The 21275-nt window shown below is 48.5% G+C and overlaps 1 protein-coding gene across 4 annotated transcripts in view; it reads left to right on the top strand.

Moving 5' to 3' along the window:
- MICAL2 (microtubule associated monooxygenase, calponin and LIM domain containing 2) overlaps nucleotides 1-21275 on the top strand; it is a 227673-nt gene that overhangs the window by 90602 nt on the left and 115796 nt on the right. For all 4 annotated transcript variants that reach the window (XM_081239973.1, XM_081239972.1, XM_081239970.1 and 1 more), the window contains 9 exons: nucleotides 2939-3055; nucleotides 4655-4756; nucleotides 8332-8487; nucleotides 12217-12317; nucleotides 16643-16900; nucleotides 18059-18174; nucleotides 19026-19152; nucleotides 19806-19896; nucleotides 21029-21176. In XM_081239973.1, the coding sequence (XP_081096099.1) occupies nucleotides 2939-3055; nucleotides 4655-4756; nucleotides 8332-8487; nucleotides 12217-12317; nucleotides 16643-16900; nucleotides 18059-18174; nucleotides 19026-19152; nucleotides 19806-19896; nucleotides 21029-21176 (1216 nt within the window). The remainder of the gene's footprint in view (nucleotides 1-2938; nucleotides 3056-4654; nucleotides 4757-8331; nucleotides 8488-12216; nucleotides 12318-16642; nucleotides 16901-18058; nucleotides 18175-19025; nucleotides 19153-19805; nucleotides 19897-21028; nucleotides 21177-21275) is intronic.

Genomic DNA, 21275 nt, shown 5'->3' with positions numbered 1-21275 from the left:
TCTCCCCTAAATGTGATTGATGCCTGCCTACCAGGAGGGCTGAGAGGATTAAGTGAGACCTCATGTGTGAAATGTGCTGTCTCTGTGCCTGGCAGGTCGTAGGTGCTCAGAAAGTGCTTTGCATTCAGTGGGGTACAGTGAGCAAGAAGCAGTCGGGATCCCTAAACCAGAATTAATTCAGAGCTGCAGTCTCTCAACCAGTGAGTGGAAGGAGAACCCTGAGAGCCATGTTCTTATGAGGACAGGCACTGATGGGAAAAGGGTGTAGGGTTAGGGCGGGAACAACTGGAGAGAATTATCAGCCAGACAGGGTGTAATACAGTCAGATACAGAAGAACTTACCAGCAGTGGCCCAGGGTTTGTTCCCACTCTGGGATGAGAAAATTCCAAGAGTCCACTGGAAAGAAATTTGGATTTGCCCAGAAAGCTGCAGTGTCAGCTTTCCAGATATTCCTTACCGCCCACAGAAGAATGTATATCGGTACCAATTTAGGATGACAACATTATGCACCACTTTCCCATCGAGCCTTGCTGAGAGGTAGAGCTGGGCATCAGGAGGTCCCAGGCTGCCAGGCTGCCTTGACGGCCGGGGGCCCCTCACTGCCTCATTAATGGGGCCCCCATTTAACCCCTAGTCCTTGGAAATATGCCAGCATGCAGAAGCACTGGCAGGACTCTGGAACGGAGATTCAAACGTTCAGAGTGATCATGGTCAAGGACAGCTCTAATACCTGCGAGAAGAGAGGCAGGGAGAATTTATTGAGCACCTACTGGGCGCCAAAACCAGACAGACTAAGAACGTTGAAACTATGAGGAGAGGCCAGGCCTCCCCCACGGCCTGTTTCCAGGCAGGAGGTGAGTTGGGTTCTTTAAGCCCCAGCTGATCGGCTTCCTTTCAGCCTGACCGTGGTCTCCAGCCCCAGCTGTGACCTGGTCCTTGGCACTGCTCCGCAATTCCCCACTTGTCCTGTGTCAGCATCCTCCTCTAGTTCCCAGTGCTGACGGGCACTCCCCATCCCAGCCCCCTCTCCTTCCTCCTGCCCTCGCCTCTCCCCAGTACCCATTCCTTCCTCTCACCCCAAGGCCAGAGGCTGAGCTGACCACTGCCTCTCCAACTCTAGGCCCTCTTGCTTTCCTTCCCTCCTTTCACCTGCCCTTACCTCACACTGCCCTCCAGTCCTCTGATAGAGCCCATTACTTTTCTTCATCTCAAATTGTTTATTCTAGAAAGAGGCAACATAGACTTTGCTTATACTTTCTACTCATGCCACCTTCCATTGTGGTCTGATTTCTTCCCGCCACTGTGCTAAAGAAATTCCAGAAGCTTCCCAACCTCCTGTGCCCTGGCCTCCTGTAGTCTTCATTTTTCTTAATCTCTCCATGGGATCTGGTATCTTGGTCCCTCCTCCCTTGGCTTTCAGGACTGCAGCTCAGGGCCTGTTCGGCAACCCAGCTTGCCCCCAGGCCCTGCCCCATTCTGTTTACGCCTGTTTCCTCTGTTAGACAGTGTTCCATGTCTCCTGGGCCTAGCATGGCACCTGGCACATGGTAGCTGTTCAATAAATGTTAAATGAGCAAAGCCCACAAAATACAGAGGGACCCAGAGGTAATTTGAAACTTTATGCTCTCAGAAATGTATTTGAAGGCATGCCCATTTGTGCTCAATGGCAGGAACAAAATAGAGAAACAAGGAGCCACTCCTTGGGGGAGTTTAGGAGAGTGGGTAGGAGGTGGGAAACCATGAGCCCAGCTTTGTGGGGAGGAGCCACCACCCCACCCCTTACCCTGGGTGGCTGAGAGCTTAGGTAGAGTCCCCCACAGGGTGAGCCGTTTGCTCTCTGACTTTACGTATTGGCTCTTTGCTGTCTCTCTGTTAACGCCTCTTTCCATCTTCATTTTATCAAACCCACAGCCCAGTTCAGGAAGGAGGCAGGAAAGAGAGAGCCACCATCATTATAGGATTACCTAACAGCTAGAGCACAGTCTCGGAAACAGATCTGTGTCCACATTCCAGTTTTGCTCCTGTGTGAGCTTGCACAAGTCACTTAGGCTTGTTGAGCCTTAATTTCTCATCTCTAAAATGAGAATAGAGAATTCCCTGGCGACCAGTGGTTAGGACTCCACGTTTTCACTGCTAAGGGCCCGGGTTCAATCTCTGGTTGGGGAACTAAGATCCGGCAAGCCAGAGAAAAAAAATTTTTTTCATTAGAAAAAAAATAAAATGAGAATAATTACCCGGAAAGGCCACTGTAAGGGTTAAATGAGAAAGCACTGTAAGGGTTAAATGAGAAAACACAGAGTGCTTAGCACATAATTAGTGTTCAGTAATGATCGTTATTGGTACAGGCATACCTTGGAGAAATTGCAGGTTCAGTTCTACACCATCGCAATAAAGCGAATATCCCAATAAAGCGAGTTACATGAATTACAGTGCATATAAAAGTGATATTTACACTATACTATAGTCTTTTCAGTGTATACGCATAACAGAATTATGTCTAAAAACCAATGTAAATACCTTAACTTTAAATGCTTTATTGCTAAAAAATGCTAACCATCATCTGAGCCTTCAGTGAGTTGTAATCTTCTTGTAATAGTAACATCAAAGATCACTGATAACAGATCACCATAACAAACACAATAATAAAGAAAAAGTTTGAAATGTTGCTAGAATTGCCAAAATGTGACACAGAGATACAAAATGAGCAAATGCTGTTGGAAAAATGACACTGGGAGTACTTGCTTTGATTCAGGGTTGCCATAAACCTTCAATTTGTAAAAAATGTAATATCTGGGAACTGCAGTAAAGCAAAGTGCAATAAAATGAGGCATGCCTCTGTATTGCTATGCTCAGAAATCATTGAGCAGTGATAATACAGTGTTCTGTATACAGGAGACACTCAGACATTGCTACTGACAGTTCATCTCTTCCCCTCAGGTATTCGTCAGTTGCAGCTCATCCTGTTCAAGGTGGCCTTGATATTGGGGGTTGAAATCCATGTGAATGTGGAGTTCGTGAAGGTTCTAGAGCCTCCTGAAGATCAAGAAAATCAAAGTACAGTATAATTTTCCTTTCAGTCTAGAAATCAGATATTGCAAAACGGAAATCATATTTGCAGCTTCTAGAGGATGTTCCTGTTAAGGTTATTCTTTTTTTTTTTTTTTTTGCGGTACGCGGGCCTCTCACTGTTGTGGCTTCTCCCGCTGCAGAGCACAGGCTCCGGACGCGCGGGCTCAGCGGCCATGGCTCACGGGCCCAGCCGCTCCGCGGCATGTGGGATCCTTCCGGACTGGGGCACAAACCCATGTCTCCTGCATCGGCAGGCGGACTCTCAACCACCACGCCACCAGGGAAGCCCAAGGTTATTCTTATTGAGAGCTGTTTGGCATAATTTCATCAAAGGATATTTTACCTTTGTGGACCATTGCTGTCACTTGAGCTTTGCTCTTCAGCTCCCAGGGGATTTATTATTAAGTATTTAACATGTAATTTGGTTACCCTGTCACTACGAGGCAGTGGTTTGACAGATGAAGTCTAAGTAGTAAGTAGGAAAAAGACATAGATTCGGTTGTCTGATAAAGTTCACTCGCAATACTCTTCAAGCTGTGTGTATACACACATAGATATGTGGATACACTTATTATACCCACTTGATATTTTAAAATCCAGTAAAGAAAGTGAAGTTTCTAGAGCAAATATGAAATAAATGTTTAAAATATTATTTAGTATATAATATTTTTAAGCTTTATTGAAGAATAATTTACAAACCACAAAATTCACCCATTGTAGGTATGTCTTATTTAGTAATTCATCTGTTGTTTCTATTAGTATATTTATATAAATTCTGATCTTTTATATGTATCGTGGTCAGAGAGCTTGTTCATGATGCCTCTGCATCTTACTTACTATCAAACTCTTCTGCTGCTGGGCCGGGCTTTCAGTTTTTGGTCCAGCTTCATGTCAGGGACCTCATAGTTTCACATGCAGGTTACAACTCTGATTTCTCCCATCCTCTGCCCAGAATATTGAGAATTTAGGGGAGATGTTAGTTGGCTTTTGCGGCAGGACAGCAGCTGTAATTTAACTTTGAGACCTGTGTGCTCTTAACCTTTCCCAGACCCCTAGTGGGTGTTAAATCCTAATTATGGGTAACCAGCAAGATTGCACCTGAAAATGGTTTCAGAAAAGACTGTGTATTGCCCAACAAGAACGTTTGAGCATAATAAAGTAGTAATTCACGCTGGTTTCATTATACCCTGCACAAGCTTTTAGTTCTGTTTAGCAATGGGAGGGGACCAAGGAATGGGGGGATACAGAGAGAACGTGGTAGAACCTGTTGAGATAAATAAGGTGCAAGTGAGACTGGTGTGAGGATCGTTAGGATAGACTCCCACCCTTTATAGAAACCAGTAAAACCAGGCGTGGAGTTAGCACTGCTGGTTTACCTTGTCCTGGATTGAACTGAAGCTAAAGCCAGAAGGACTCCAAATTCAAGTGTGAATCTGGACAGCTTGGGTCTTTCCGCCGGAGCCTCTGTCTGGGGTGCCCATACCTGTGGCATTATCCATTTCTCACGACCAACACAGAGGGCGTGTAATCACTCTGTCCTGCCATCTCTCACTGCCAACTCATCTCATTTTTCTGTCCTGGCAGAAATTGGCTGGCGGGCAGAATTTCTCCCTGCAGACCACTCTCTGTCAGAGTTTGAGTTTGATGTCATCATTGGAGCCGATGGCCGCAGGAACATGCTGGAAGGTGAAGACTCTTCTTCTTCCTGGGGCTGAGGATGGAGGGATGGGAGTGGGAAAGGGTATATCAGCAAGGGTGTGGAGAAGGGGGGCAAGATGGCAGGTGCCAAAGCTGGATGGGGGTCTTGATAGAAGGCCAGACTGCCCTGCTGTGCCTGAGGCTGAGTGTTTAGAGAACAGCCTTTAATTCTTTCTGAACCTCTGTTTTCCCAACTATAAAATATGGATAATAGAACCTCTCAGCACATTGCTATAAGGGCCGGGAAAATGTAAAAATATTTTATAAAAGAAAAGTACCATGGAAATTAAAAGAAAAAATCAACATACATTTACTGAGCATCTGCCAGTGTGAATACCATGGTGCTAACTAAGCACTTTCATACTTCTTCCAACTAAGAGAACCATTTTCATACTCTTCATGGTACTGGTTTACTGTGAAGTATAATACCCCAGAAGGAGGACCCCATCTCTTCTCATAACTTTAAAGCATGCTCACCACTGGGCAGTAAGATAAGTTTTGCCCAAACTGTCAAAGAACAAAACAGTGCCTCTTTACTTCTAAATTTGGAAGCATTAACATGTTTTTAGGGAAGAATCTAGTCAGGCTGAGAGAGGAAGAAATGCCATTGCTGAGAAACGCCTTCAGTCACCTCCACCCCAGCCCCAAGGTTAATTGGTGCACAGGTTATACTAATTTGCGCCAGCTGTACTAATTTAAGACCCTGGGTTGAGGACAAAGTGGTCCCACATGGCATCTCTTGGGCTGGGGACAGGTCTGCTTTTTGAGCTTGTCCTGCTCAAGGGCTGCAGCCTGCAGGTGTCTGCTGGGGAGGGCACCTTCTCTGAGGACAGAACACCCTCCCTAAACTAGGGCTGATCTCACAGAACTCAGGATGCGTAGTCCGCCTAGCTGAGGCACTTCCCACCTGCTATACACCCGCTGCTCCTTTCCTCTTTCTTCACTTCCATACCCACTCCCTCGCCCCAAGCAATCAATAACGGATATCAAACAAAAAAATTTTAAGCTGCCAACCTGAATGCTGTACTGTTAGAATTTTTGAGCCCATTCTGATGGTTTGAGAAAACTGTAAGTGTGAATATAAAAATCCAGGATCCATGCTCAGCTTGAGGGATGGTTTGATATTTTGTGAACATGAAAAGCAGGGCAGGAAGGGGGAGAACCACTTGAGCAACTGAGGACCAGGTAAGCAGACTAGAGCAGGGCTCTCAATGGGCACTATTGGCAATTGGGGGCCAGTTTTTGTGGTGGGGACTGTCCTGTGCATTGTAGGATGCTTAGCGGCACCCTCAGTTGTGGCGACCAGAACCGTTTCCACACTTGGCCAAATGCCCCTGGGGGGTAAAATCACCCCAGTTAGATACTGGAGACTAGTGACCATTTTGACCATTTCCACAAAGGTCTAATGAAGAACCAAAATGAGGGAGTAATGAATAGAAACCCAAGGGTTTTATTTATTTATTTATTTCATTTATTTTATTTTTGGCTATGTTGGGTCTTCGTTGCTGCGCACGGGCTTTCTCTAGTCATGGCGAGCGGGGGCTACTCTCCATTTCGGTGTGTGGGCTTCTCATAGCAGTGGCTTCTTGTTGCGGAGCACGGGCTCTAGGCACACAGGGTCAGTAATTGTGGCTCACGGGCTCTAGAGCACAGGCTCAGTAGTTGTGGTGCACGGGCTTAGTTGCTCCGTGGCATGTGGGATCTTCCTGGACCAGGGCTCGAACCCATGTCCCCTGCGTTGGCAGACGGATTCTTAACCACTGCGTCACCAGGGAATCCCAACCCAAGGTTTTAGTCAAAGGGATTTTTGACAAAGAAGTTTGGGAATTGCCAAGAGGCTTCAGTGTCTGGTAAGCCAATGTGAGGGGAATTCCCACAGGTGCTGAAGACAGGTTCTGTCTGCTAGCAAGACAAATGCCTTGCATTAAGCAAAGTAAACAGCAGTACCTGGGGTGGAGGGGAAGTTCAGGACTACAGGAAAAGACAGATGCTAAAAAGAAAGGGGATTAGGAGGAGGTGGTCCACTGAAATGGGACCACCTGCTTGTGATCCTCTGTGTAACTGCCTGTGACAGTGTGGTTTATAATTGGGCAATTATATTTGGTCTTTGTCCCCTTTCTGGCACAGCCACCCAAACCCTTGGAATTTCCTGAGCCATAAGGGCAAATAGGAGCATTTTTTGTTATGATATTTGGCCTCTTGTCTGTGGTTCCTGAAATCAATTCAGAGCCATAAGGGTGAAATGGGTGTCTTGTTATTCATAACAAGCTCCTTTTCACACCGAGTTTATGTTAATGAAGAGAGTTTTGGAAAGCACTAAGGAAGGGAGGGGACTGGTTGCCTGGGGAGCCAAACAAGTGATTAGAGGGTTGGAACTTTCAGTCCCACCCTCTGACCTCCTGAGAGGGGAGAGGGGCTGGAGATTGAGTTCAGTCACCAATGGCCAGTGATTTAATCAATCCGCCATCTGTAATGAAGCCTCCACAAAAACCCAAAGGAGACGGTGTGAAGAGTTTCCGGGTTGGTGAACAGGTTGTTTGGAGAGGGCGTGAAAGCTCCACGCCCTTTCCCCGTAACTTGTTCTAAGCATCTCTTCCAACTGGCTGTTCCCGAGTTGTTTAGGAAGTAAGATGTTCTCTGAGTTCTGAGAGCCACTCTAGAAAATTAAATCCAAGGAGGGAGTCCTTGAACCTACAATCTATAGCTGGTTAGTCAGAAGCACAGGTGACAACATGGGCTTATAATTGGCATTTGAAGTGGGGGGCAGTCTGGTGGGACTGAGCCCTTAACCTGTGGGATCTGATGCCATCTCTGAGTAGATAGTGTCAGAATTGAGTTGAAGTGTAGGGCACCCAGCTGCTGTCCTGGAATTGCCTGTCGGCGTGGGAGGAAAAAAACCCCATATTGTAATTGGGTGCAAAATTCTTACGGCCATTAAAAAACGATTTCAATGTATACCATTGAAAACTGTAAGAACCTCGATTAATCACTGAACTAAAATAATTGCAAGTTAGAATTCCATCTATTCATTATACATTTATTGACTGTGTACTAAGTGCCAGTCACTATGGACTGGAGGTAGAAAGAAAATTTGTTAAAATCTCTGTTGCACAGGAATTCAATCTCGTAATTCTAATGTTCAAAGGGGGGGGGGAAACATGAGAAATGCTGACAACGTAGTTTCAATTGTATAAGTTTAAAGTGCAGATGGGTCTTTCATGAGACTACCTTGCAGCAATGCCTAACACATCCTCTAAAGGATGAGCCCTGTGATTGCCCATTGGAGAAGCACAGTTTAGCCTTTTGTTTGTGGAAGCCTAACCAGGATAATTGGTCCTATAGATTTTAGAAAAGGAAAAAGTCCCACTGACTTTGAAAGGCCTCCAGCGGGTTTTCTCCTCGGGGACAAACCTCAGCATTTCTGCCTGCCCCCTGTTCTCTAGATCCAAAATTCTGGTTTCACTGGCCTGTCGGCCATCTGAGAATAGCTTTCTCAGTAATCTTTTCCAGTTTTCACACCAAATCCAGAAGAAAGACCCAATTTTCCCCTTTTCCTCCCACAGGGTTCAGAAGAAAAGAATTCCGTGGGAAGCTGGCTATTGCGATCACCGCCAACTTCATAAACAGAAACAGCACAGCTGAGGCCAAGGTGGAAGAGATTAGCGGCGTGGCTTTCATCTTCAATCAGAAATTTTTTCAGGATCTTAAAGAAGAAACAGGTGGGACCCTCACCTTGCTCCAAACCAGGCCATTGTCCATGCTTCTCTGTAGCACACAGGGGTTGAGGGAGGAGGGCACTCAGCTTTCCCAGTTCTTGGGAACAGGAGACTCACGCTGATAAAGTGGAAGCAGGGATTTCTCTTTAGGATTAAGGATGGGCAGGATTCCTTCGGGGACAAGAGGGATTCTTGAGGGAAAGTTCTAGATGTTGTACATGAAAATAGAAAAACATTTATTTACTCAGGAGACATTTACTGAGTGCCCATTGAATGCCCGCACTCAATGTCATGGGATACACAGTCGAGGTTGACACGGTACCCTCCCAATAGTGTGGCTCCTTGTCTAGGGAGGGAGAGCCACGGAAACCATCCTAATGCAGGCTGGTGAATCTAGGCCCGACGCCAATGTGGAGATCCCGGAGCACTCTGACGGGGAGCCAGTAAACTGTGGGTGGTCCCTGAGAAGCATAGGTGCTTTTATCAGTGCACCCACTGCCCTTTCCCTCAGGAACAGTCAGGGATGCGGGGGGGTGGGGCACGACACTCACCCAGGGGCATCTGTTGTCCCCAAACCATGGGACTTGAATAAAGAAGGGATTCGTTCATTTACTCAACAGATATTTATTGAACACCTACGATGTGCCAAATGCTGTTCAAGGGCGTGAGATAGAGCAGTGGGCAAAACAAGCAAACCCCCTCTCTCGGAGCTTATATTCTGTGGGTTGTGGAGGGACCATTAATAATCAAATAACATGTTAGGTGGTCTATAAGGATAGTGGAGAAAAAATAAAGCAGGGTGAGAGCAAAGAGGGATGAAATTCCTGCTCCCAATTAAGTAAATTTCAGATTTTTTCCCTTTCTTTTAACCTGATTTGGAAAAATAAATATTTCTCCTTGAAAAGGCAGTGTAACAATGTTAAATAGAAGTTTTGTACTAAAAATAAATTATTAACACTCAGCACCACCTAGCACAGGAACAGTCCTCATTTTCATGTAGTCCTTTTCGGTAATTTTCCACCTGCCTCCTTACTTTTTACATGGCTAGAGCTTTTACCATAGTGTCAATCCTGTTATTCTCCTTTTCTCATTCAGCATCACATTTTAAATACTGTCCATTGTGCCCAGTCCTACTGATGGTCAGGTTTGTTGGAATAGCTCTTGAAGTGGATATATTGTCACCCACTGCTGAAGCATTTAAACCAGGGGTTGGCAAATCTACCATGTGTTTTTGTATTGCCTTCAAGCTAAGAATGGTTTTTAATATATTTTGAATGGCTGCAGAAAAATCAAAAGAAGAAATTTTGGGGACAAATTGAAAATTTATGAAATTCAAATTTTATAGTCCATAAATAGAGGTTTATTAGAATGCAGCCAGGCCGGTTTGTTTACCTTGATGCCATGAGGGCTTTCGACACAGACTGGATGGCCTACAAAGCCCAAAATATTTACTCTCTGGCCCTTTACGGAAAAAGTTTGCAGACTTCTGATTTAAACCTTTCAGTTATTTACTGTTACCAATAAAACTACTTCTTTTGGATTATTTCCCGTAAGATAGCTTTCTAGGAATGGGATTAGTTATTGAGCCAGACTCTGCTTCTTACTGGCCACAGCAATGTGTGTCCACTGCATGACCCTCTGAGTGTCACTATGGTGGCATTATTTTATAAAAAAAAAAAAAAGTATTTCCTTCCAGCATATTATGTCCTTTTGAATGATTTAAGAATTCTCCAGCCCTCTCTTCCCCTCAAAAACCAAGAAAATAAATGCTTAAATAAACCACCAAATATAAATTATGACAGAACATCAAGTTTGTTTTTCCAAATGTTTCAATGAGCTTCCTTTGCACTTTGCAAAGGTCATCACCTTTGGCCATTGTTCGACAACAATGCCCCTCACAGAATGAGAGTATTTCCTCGCATCCTCTGGGGGGCCCTGTGCATTGATGGCTGTTTCCTATTTAACGGTCATAAAGGGGTTTCCATGGTTACCCAGCAGCCTCTGTGATAACTGCTGATAAGTTGCCTTGCATCTGTTCCTTTCTCTCCAAAGAAACCAAACCAGTGGTTCTCAAACTTGAGTGTGAATCAGAATCCCCTGAAAGGCCTGTTCGAGCACAGATTGCAGGCCAGACCCGCAGAGTTCCCCATTCTGTAGGCCTGGCGTCGGGCTCCAGTTATTTGCATTTCTAATAAGTCCTTAGGTGATGCTGCTGCTGCTGCTGGCTAAGGATCCTACTTTGATAAACACTGAGCTAAGCTGTCATCTTCGGCATTGTTTTAAAGGCAGAAACCTAGTCTATAAAGTCTTTTGCAATTGGTGGAAAGCACAGAAAGATACAACCCAGTCCTCTGAGTTTTTCTACCAGGGCACCTGGGTTTTCACACATAACAGGGGGATGGTGGAAATGTCCCTTAGCAGTCCTTGGAGAATTCACACAGCTCTTTGCATCTCTGGTCACATGGAGGAAACGGTGGATGGGACTTGGAATCAGACAGGCTGAGGTTCAAATCCTGGTTCTGTTGCCACTTAGCTGCCACGCCACAGATAGCACTGTGCCTTCCTGCAGCACATGAGTTTTAAAAGAAACAGTGGCTAGGAGACTTCCCTGGTGGCGAGGTGGTTAAGAATCAGCCTGCAAATGCAGTGGACACGGGTTCGGGCCCTGGTCTGGGAAGATCCCACATGCCACGGAGCAACTAAATCCGTGCGCTACAACTACTGAGCCTGTGCTCTAGAGCTTATGAACCACAACTGCTGAAGCCCGCCTGGCCTAGAGCCCTGCTGCGCAACAAGAGAAGCCACCGCAATGAGAAGCCTGTGCACAAGACCCAATGCAGCCAAAACTAATTAAATAAATAAATAAATTTATTAAAAAATAAAAGAAAAACAGTGGCTTAATCATATTTCAATATATTGCGCAGTGGTTAAGAATCTGCCTGCCAATGCAGGTGACATGGGTTGGAGCCCTGGCCCAGGAAGATCCCACATGCCGCAGAGCAATGAAGCCCATGCGCCACAACTACTGAGCCCGCGTGCCTAGAGCCCGTGCTTAGCAATAAGAGAAGCCACCGCAATGAGAAGCCTGCACACAGCAACAAAGAGCAGTCCCTGCTCGCTGCAACTAGAGAAAGCCTGCTCATAGCAACGAAGACCCAACGCAGCCAAAAATAAATAAATAAAAAATAAAAAAATAAAAATAATTAGTATAAAAAATGTTTTTAAAATAAATGTCTCAAATCAACATGTTGTACACCTTAAACTTACACAATGTTATATCTCAATTTAAAAAGAAAAGAAATAGTATCTTTTTATTTTTGCGGTACGTGGGCCTCTCACTGTCGTGACCTCTCCCGTTGCGGAGCACAGGCTCTGGACGCGCAGGCTCAGTGGCCATGGCTTACGGGCCCAGCCGTTCCGCGGTGTGTGGGATCTTCCCGGACCGGGGCACGAACCCATGTCCCCTGCATCGGCAGGCGGACTCTCAACCACTGCGCCACCAGGGAAGCCCAAGAAATACTATCTTTGTGGGACTGTGAAAGCTAGCTGTGGTGACTAGGGTAAATTCTGGCACTTGATCTTATCTTTGCTCACCCTGTATGTCTTAAAAACTTGTCTAACACCAATATTCTGCAGGTAAATAGTGAGACCTGTAATGAGGCAAAGCAGGGCTCCTGACATACAGTAGGCGCTAAGGAAATAATACTGAGTCCATGAACCTTCTCTTTTCAGGGATTGATCTTGAGAACATTGTTTACTACAAGGACTGCACCCACTATTTTGTCATGACTGCCAAGAAGCAGAGCTTGCTTGACAAAGGTGTCATCATTAATGTACGTATCGCTTGGCTATGATGTCCTGTCTTTCCCTTTGTGACCTGGGCTGGCAGCATCAGTGAGTGTGGGAGCAGATATCATCCTGCCAGAAACTGAGTAATGGGGGGAAGAGGGAAGGGACCACCATCCACCACGCCCTTCTCCTTGGTGGTGCATGAGTGTTGGATGGAGGAGCCCACACGAACAATAGAGGCAGAGGTGTTTCTGCAGAGAGCTGGGCTGGTGCGGGAGGGGGAATGCTGAAGTTCTTACCCAGGTGTTAGTGTGGGTTCTTAACCACTGAGAGATCAGCTGAGTCTTTTCCTTTCAAGTGTCTCATCCCTGCCTCCTTTTCTGGGAGGTCACACACATACTTTGGAGGCAGATGGGGGCTCCTTGTCCTAGTGGGATCCAGGCACTTTCACTTGTGAATTTCACGCTGCGGCCCCCTTGTCATGGTATGGGGGAAAGCCCTATTGCAGTCAAGAAGACTCAAGTTGAATCTTCGCTCTGCCACGTATTAACTCAGGACTGTGACTAAGCTGTTTGCCTTCTCTGAACCTCAGTCTTCTTGTCTGCAGAATAGGAATAGTAGTTTCTATCTAAAAGGATTGTTCAGAGGAATACATTTTAAAACGTATACAGAGCGCTTGGCGTGTAGCAAGTTGGTAGATTCCCTCCATAACTTCTCTGCCTGGTTTGGACACTTGCTTTTTTGTCCTGCTGGCTTCCTGGCCTCTGCTTCCTGCCTTTGCACCTTCATGCTTATACAGAGAGCAGGGCTGCAAGGAAGGAGCACATGGAGTGGCCAGCACCAGGCTGGCACCTTCTTTGGTCAGGTTTCAACCCCTCCAGAGACCCTGTTTCTACAGCTGCCGCTGCTGCTGTACCCTTCAGATAAGGATCATGCAGTCCAAGGTCAGCCTGCTCTTGGGTTGTCGGCCTGTAGCCCAGGCAGCACGGTGACCATTCATTGCTGCTTGTCAGAGAAGAATGTGCCTATCCTCACGCCAGCTTGTGCTGGCAGCCGGCTGGGCAGCTTCAGTAACCCAGCCCTCCCCTGGGCCTCCTCCACATCAGCTCAGGGCTTTGCTGGGAGGCCGAGCTGCTGGACAGAAGGCTGGGAATTGGGGGGGGGGGGGGGCTGGGGTTGAATGAAGCCTACTTAGCACAGTCAGCAGATGTGCGAGCAGTGGGTTTCAACATCTGGTGCCCCACTGCTGATCCGATCTGGGGGAGGTGAGGCCATGTCCCCATTTTCCCTCTGTTCCACGAGTGTCCCTCCCTAAGTTACCTCCCTTGTTGGGATGCCTGTGTCAGATAGTGAAGGACTATTTGGGGTCCATGGTGCAGGCGCAGAGGGTACCTTTGCAGGGGAGGGTCTAGGGAGACTCTTGTTTATCCCACCCCTGGAAAGTCAGGCCATGTTTGACTTGGGGTTCCTATTTCACTGGCTGAGTACTCCGGCCTGCTGAGATGCTAAGGTTCCCCCAGGTCATCCCAGGGTATTTGTCCTGGCCACAACATGTTGCTCCTGGTGACTTGATTTTTTGGCAGTTGTCAAAGCCCCTCCGTGCTCCCCTCTCAGGCTCTGTGTCATGGCACAGGTAGGTGGGAGCCCCTCGCTCTGGTCCCATAATTACTGCAGGAGCTAGGAGCAGATCCCAGGCCCACAGTTGTCCTCATCAAGGCCTTCCTTCTCCCTCAGAGAATCTGGGAGTATCAGCTGAGCTGGTACAGAGGGCCCTCAGGTATAAGACATGAACTCTAGAAATTGGAGGCCATGGCTGGACATGGGAGAACTGGACACCATTTGGTTCAGGAGCCCTGGCTTGAGTCTCCAGGTGTCCAGCCAAGCTCTATAGCATTTGCATAAGCTGGGAGCTGACCCGTCTACCCCGAGCTACTTAAATTACCATTCTTCTCTCGCTCCCAGAGGAATGGCAAGTCCCCTGTTTTCCTGTCCCTGTATGGGTCAGCGTCTTCCTTGAGACGCACAAGGTGCTGACTGAATGTTTGTTGAATGACTGACTGACCTGCTTCCCCATCTATTCCTGCTGATCTCTGGGCCTCTTTCTATGACTACTGAAGGGAGAGTAAAGTTTCTCTCCGAAAACCCTGCCTCTGGGCTCCCAGCTGTGTCCGTCCTTCCTGGCCCCTACCTCTGCTGGTCCATGCACACACAGGCTTGGTCTTACCTCAGTAGGGGGGAGCTTAGTTGCCAGGTGTGTGAGGTGGATGTATACACATCACAGCTGGTCTCTCAATGCCGAGTCCACCCTCATTTGAAGCAGTGAACAGGCATTGTCTGACCTTCTCTTCTGGTCTACCGCTTCTTTCCAGCTTTTCACTTGGGGTGACTAGTCTTCCTGTTGGATTCCCCACCCTTCTCTCATGTTGACTGCTTCCCTCTCTCCTTCCCCACCTCTGTCTAGGACCCAGCCTCTCTTCAGTTCCCTGGGCCTGTGCAAAATGAGGTCCAAATTCGCCCCCTGCCTTTATCTTCATTTAGCGCTCCTTCCTCAGCTCTGCCCACTTTATTACAGCCCTGTTCCCACTTCTTCTCTCTCATCCTTGTTCTCATCTGTTCCCTACAAGTCTGTTCTGCCATCTGCCCGCTCATCTGGGACCTCCTGCCCTGCAAGGCCCTATGGCTCCTCCCAGCAGCCCTGTGCCAGGTGCCTGTCATCCTGGCACAGCTAGGGGGTCTGCCCCTTGGCCAGGTCCCCACAGTCCTGCGTGTGGTTTCAGCACCAGGTGCCGCCTTCATCATACGGTGTCCACATTCATCCGTCACCCGGTCCTCCGCAAGGGTTGTTGTCGCATGTTTTGAAGAGGGGGTATTTTTGAGATCTCTCCATTCACTCTTCCACACCTTCAAGAAGAAGAGTGATTATGTGATGTAAGAATAGGTATGAGAAAGGAAAGTGAATAATAGGAGCTCCAGCCTGGACGCTGTGACCTGACAAAGGGCTCTCGGGCCAACGCTGGGTTCCATTTAGTTGACGTGGCTTGGATGTGGAAATGTTAGAATTTCTGGGAAATCATGGCTGTTGGGAAAATTGCCACAGTAGGTCACTGTTTGTAGTTGAGGATGTGCCTTCTTAGACCTTTCTAAATGCCCTTGCTGCTGCCCTCGGTGGGTCTGGGATCACTTCACCATATGGTGTGGTTTGTGCCATCATGATTTATTAGGGACAGGAATTCCCAATCATAGAGAACTTCCCAATTCCTAGGCTTTGGGCTAAGGAGTCGTGTCCACGGTCTCATTCAGTCCTCATGTGGTCCTATATAGGGAGTAGATTTTGTTAGTCTCATTTTACAAATTCAAATTTTACAAGTGAGAATACGGAGACTTAGAAAAGTTCAATAACGTGCCCAAATTTATGCAGTCAGTAAACAGAGATGGAATTTGACCTGTTGATCTCACTGACCCAAGGCCTGTGTTGGTCTTATACACTAGTCCCTGCCCCCTGCCCCCTGCCCCAAGGAATTTGCATTTTCTGTGTCACCTTTTGGGAAAGATAGTCTTTTAGTTTCTATAGCCACACAATGAGCAGATTGGACTCTGGGAGACATCCTATAGTTCACTGCCAGTGTTCCTCCGGGGTGGATATACTAGTCCTCTAAGCTCAGGGTTCTCTACCTCCCAGCAGGGAAGTGTAACAATTAACACTGTAAGAGCAAAGCAGAGCCCCAAGGAGCCCTCAGCCTGTTGAGAAAAGGGATAACTGATCATGGAGAGAAAGTTTGAGAGTTATGCCAATTACCCATTTCTTTTTCGGACTTGTTTGACCGCTAGCCGCAGCATTTCTGGACCACATTAGCTTAGCTTAGTCCGTTATAAAATCAGTCTTACTCATTTGCTCTTTTGTCTTTTAGTTTCACTGAAAGTTATCACAAGAACCAGCCATATGAAACATGCTTCTATATTTGCTGCAGGATCATTACTGAGTACACTGTTCATGACAACACCATGTTCTCTGTCAAAATTCCTATGTCAGACAGTTCTTTTAGAATTTAGTGCCAGGAAAAAATTTCCTCCCCTAGGAATTTCTATGCTTCCTTCTTTCTGATAAGGAAAGCCCTGTAATATATCACATTTCCCTTTTGCCTTGGATGCCAGGAAGCTCAAAGCCAAATTTGATGCTTAATCATAACTCTGTTAACGTTCACAGATGGCTGATTTGGTTCCTCTTTATTTCCTTGGCCCCGATTTTCTATTTCTGTTTTGATTAGCCTCTCTGCAAATCCGTTCCATGTCCTTTTACAAAGAAGTAGGTATGACTCCTTGCCCTTTGGAGGGGCAGGTTGTTACACTGTGCTCTTGTTCTTTCTCCCAGGACTATATTGACACAGAGATGCTGCTGTGTGCAGAGAATGTGAACCAGGACAACCTGCTTTCCTATGCACGCGAAGCTGCAGACTTCGCCACCAATTACCAGCTGCCATCTTTAGACTTTGCCATGAACCATTATGGACAACCCGACGTGGCCATGTTCGATTTCACCTCCATGTACGCCTCCGAGAATGCAGCCCTGGTGCGCGAACGACAGTCACACCAGCTGCTCGTGGCCCTGGTGGGCGACAGCTTGCTTGAGGTACCGCCTGCTTTTGGAGCCTCCTCATTCCTGCTGGAAGACAGATCCCCACATTGCTATTCTAACTGTCAGCATCTGCTGTCCTGCAGCCCAAGGGAAGGACAGGCTCTCAGCCAACTGGCAGGACTCTGCCGAGCCCGTCCTGGCCTCAGAGCCTGACCTTTGACGAAATTTAGGGGGGTCAATTCTGCCTGTAATACAGGCAGGAACACTTTCTCTTGCTCCTCTGGGTTTTTCTGGGCTGACTTCTCGGTTTAAGTACAAAATTAAGCGGCCCGGGGTCAGGCCATCCTTCCCAGAGCATGCAGATCCACAGCTGGTTGGAGACTTCTTCATCCTCTGGGTGGATTTCTGTGGCCTTTCAACATCGAGTTCGAATAGGAGCAAGAAAGGAGTGTGGGCCCCAAAGTCCATGGCCTTCCTGCTCAAAATTCTTCCCAGAAAATCTGCAGATGCTAGGATTCTTACATTAAATGAATGATTTCAGAAAGGGTAAATTTTTATCTTAGTGTAAGCACTGACCAAAAAATGTTGATGTATTTATCTGAAGTTAGCATCAAATTTCACGCTTTGGGTGCACGTGGAACAGTTTAGTTAGAACTTAGCTTGGTGAATCAATGCTTGCTCACCACTGTGTGCGGACTCTAACCTAAGCTCCTTGCTTAAGCACTCAGCACCCTCCCTGCTTCTGCCCCAATCCTCCCTCCCAGCTTTCTCTCTCCCGGTACTCCCCGCCCGTGCTCTCTGCTGCACCCAAACCAGACGGGCTGTTTTTCCATCCGGCTCTGTCATTTTCCCGCCACCAAGCCTTCGCCCACACTGTTCTGAACGGATCAAGATCAGAATCCTGTTCATTCTTTAAAATCAGCACGAATGCAACTCTTGCCTGAAGCATTCCTTGATTTCTATCTCCCTCCCTCAGGGAGGTTTTGCCTCTGCCTTTTTGAGCCCCCAAAGCAATTTTGCTGTTCCTGTGTCATAGCACCCTTGCATGTGACTTTGTGCTACAGCTCTTGGTGTTTGTGGTGAGTCCCAGTGGGCTGCCTGTCACCTCTCTGTGCCTCGCACAGGCCTGGCAAACACCAAGTGCTGGATAGAATGGGATGGCAGTCTGGGGATCACTGGAATCAACTAGAACTTTGCATGTGCCCTTTGCAGCCGTTCTGGCCGATGGGCACCGGCTGTGCCCGCGGCTTCCTGGCAGCCTTTGACACGGCGTGGATGGTGAAGAGCTGGGACCAGGGCACTCCTCGCCTGGAGCTGCTGGCTGAAAGGTGAGTATTAACAGCAGGACCCTCAGCTGGAGGCAGGGCCGGGTCAAAACTCAGGCAGGAGAGGGAGTGAGGCTGGATGAACCTGGAGCCTCTGCCCCCTCTCATCTGCCTTCCCACATGTGGCCTGATTTCATCATTGGGGTCCCCAAGGAAACGTTCTCTGTCATGATCTACCTCCCCCAGTGACTTTCCGTGGGGGACCAGGCCCTTAAGCCCTGGATGCCAAAGAGAAATCTTCATCCAGGGCGGCCCTGAAGTTGGGGTTCTTGGCACTGCTGAGGCACTGAGGAGCCAGAAGAGGTTTAGGGGAAGCTTCCATTGCAGCACTGAGTCCCACTCTGTTGGGGGCTGGGTGCTCTCACCTCCCAGGCCTCTTCTGCTGCTGAGATCCTGGGCTTCCTCCCAGACCCCTGCTGCTGGCCACGTGGCTGTGACAGCTGGTGGACCAGGATAAGTCAGGGCTGGCGGGTGGGGACGGGCCCTTGCTGGTCTTGGGTGTGGAGACCTGTGGTCGTGGGGGACCAGCCACAGGAGGCAGTGTGGCTGAGTGGCAGTTAGAGCAAAATCGCAGGTCTCTGGGCTGCCAGCTCTGAGTCCCTGCCCTCTGCCCCGGGGAGGAGGCCAGCCTCACCACCTCCTAGGGTCCCTCCTGCTTCCCCTTGACCGTGTTGACCCTCCTCCGCTTTGCAGATCTTGAGAACCAGGAGGGCCAGGCATTGCTGGGAAGGGTTATGCAAACACAGATCTAAGAAGCTCTTGGGAGCAGGGGAAGGCGGGTGGAGGGGAGGAGTGGAGAGAAGGCCGGAGGCCGCAAGAGCAATCCTTGACCTCTCTGCTCTGCCTTCCTCCAGAGAAAGTCTTTACCGGCTGTTACCTCAAACGACCCCAGAGAACATCAACAAGAACTTTGAGCAGTACACGTTGGACCCGGGGACGCGGTACCCAAACCTCAACTCAAACTGCGTCAGGCCCCATCAGGTAAGGCCTTGCCTGGAGTCCTGTGTGGGTCACCAGGCACTGAGTGGTGAGAAGTGGGGGGTCACCTAAAATCTTGGCACATCCTTGGGACCCAGGCCGCCATTGCCTCTTGGCCCAAAGGTGAGGCCAATTCCTCTCTCTGGGAAAGCCACAGAGTGAAGTAGAGTCAGCATCTCTCTAGCCAACAGGAGAGAACTAGAACACATGTAAGTGTGTGTCCACATATGTACATGTATTTACGTATGTTTATTTGTCACTGAGCATATGCATTGCTGAGCATACCTCTCTCAAATAATCTCCTTGATCAAATATGAAGTTCTTTCCATCCGAGGTCCTGGAGTCTATTTTTTCTCCCATCGACTTAGAGTCATACAAGCTCTGACCTCTTCAGTCAATAGCACAAAGAATGGTGTGAATTTTAAAAACCAGCCAATTACATGTATTCACACTCGAGTTCCCCCACGTTTGGGTGGATGACAGACCCGCAGCTCTGTCTCAAGTTGCTGGTTCCCTTGCTGAAGGTCATGTCCTTCGGCGAGAGAGGAAGAGGGCAGCCAGTGTTGATGAGAGGGTGGGGTGGGTCCAGCGGCCCTGCAATGACTAGGGTTTGGGGAAAAACTAGCAGACAGCTGTGTGTCCTCTCTCGCTCCTAGGTGAAGCATTTGTACATCACTAAAGAGTTGCACCAGTGCCCTCTCGAGAGGCTGGGCTCAGTGAGGAGATCCGTCAGCCTCTCCAGGCGGGGTAAGTGGCCCTCCTGGGACCCCAGGGAGGAGGCCTGCTGGGTGGCCACTGGGGCACAGGCCCTGCAGCCAGCCTGGCTCTGATCCAGTGACCTGCATGACCTTGGCCAGGTGCCTCTGCTCTCTGCACTTCAGTTTCCTCATCTGTAAAACCAGGACAAGGACAATACCAACCATAGGATCACTGTGGGTTAGAGGCGAGCACTTGACACATTAAAGTGAACCGGACTGACTTCCCTGGGACTTGCTTTTCTTTTCCTGTTGTTTCCAGTGTGAGGAGTCTTGTCTCCCCAGCTAGATAACAAGCTCCATGTGCTTCACTCTTTTCCTGGTCTTCCAGGACCTGGCACAGTGCTGTGCACAAGGCTGGTGCTCAGTGCGGAGGGAAGGGATGATTAAATGACCAGCTTCCCAGCATCCACCCAGCTGTGCTCAGGTCACCATCCTGCTTAAAGACACACCTGGCTTCCACTGCCTGCCCAGACCTTGCATCCTGCCCGCCATCGGGCAAACTCGGCCTCAGCAGCCACTCCTCCCTGACTTCCACACCCACACGCCCTGCTGCTGCCTGCCTTTAATAAACCATGTCACATAACATGGCAGGTTTCTCTAGATTCTTTGCCACGGCACAGTCCTTTTTGTTTTCCTGGAGATCTCCTTCTGTCCTAGACACTCTTCTAGAAGCAGTCAAATGCACCTCCTCCATGACCCTTTCTTTGGCGAGTTCCCCTGCCCGGGTAGACTCTGGTAAACCCACTCATGTGCTCCCCTGGCATTGGGTTTCTCTGTTATTGTCACCCACTTCTGTGTCTGTCTTCCCCACAAGATAAGCATGTTGTTGGCAGAGTCCATGTCATCCTCACCTCTATGTTCTTAGCCTCTAACCAGCACCTGGCCAGAGGGCATCTCAGGAACTCTTTCCTGCAGGAGAGCATGCTTCCTGTCCAAGCATCCTGCCCTCCTGCATGCTCTCGACAGGACCCCCTCATGGGGCTGCAACTGTGCCCACAGCCCCTTGCCTCAGTGCTGTTCCTCCTGGTCCCCACCCGTGGTGGCCGACAGAGCGGGTCCCCAGGGGAACTGCTGAGATTTCCGTACAGCGCTTCACCACTTTCCATCTCCTCTTGCTGCAGAGTCAGACATCCGGCCCAGCAAGCTCTTAACCTGGTGCCAGCAGCAGACCAAGGGCTACCAGCATGTCAACGTCACAGACCTGACCACGTCCTGGCGGAGTGGCCTGGCCCTGTGTGCCATCATCCACCGCTTCCGGCCTGAGCTGATGTGAGTCTGGGGCCCAGCTGGACCTGGCGAGCCCCCCCTTATGGCCCAAGGGGACCCTGGAGACAAGGGAGACCAGGGCTGTTCTAGATGCAGAATCTT

This window comes from Mesoplodon bidens (genome assembly GCF_964165515.1).
Source record: "Mesoplodon bidens genome assembly, chromosome: 7".
Lineage (NCBI taxonomy): Eukaryota > Metazoa > Chordata > Mammalia > Artiodactyla > Ziphiidae > Mesoplodon > Mesoplodon bidens.
The sequence above is the reverse complement of the archived record's forward strand: the minus strand, read 5'-3'. Positions and strand labels throughout refer to the sequence as shown.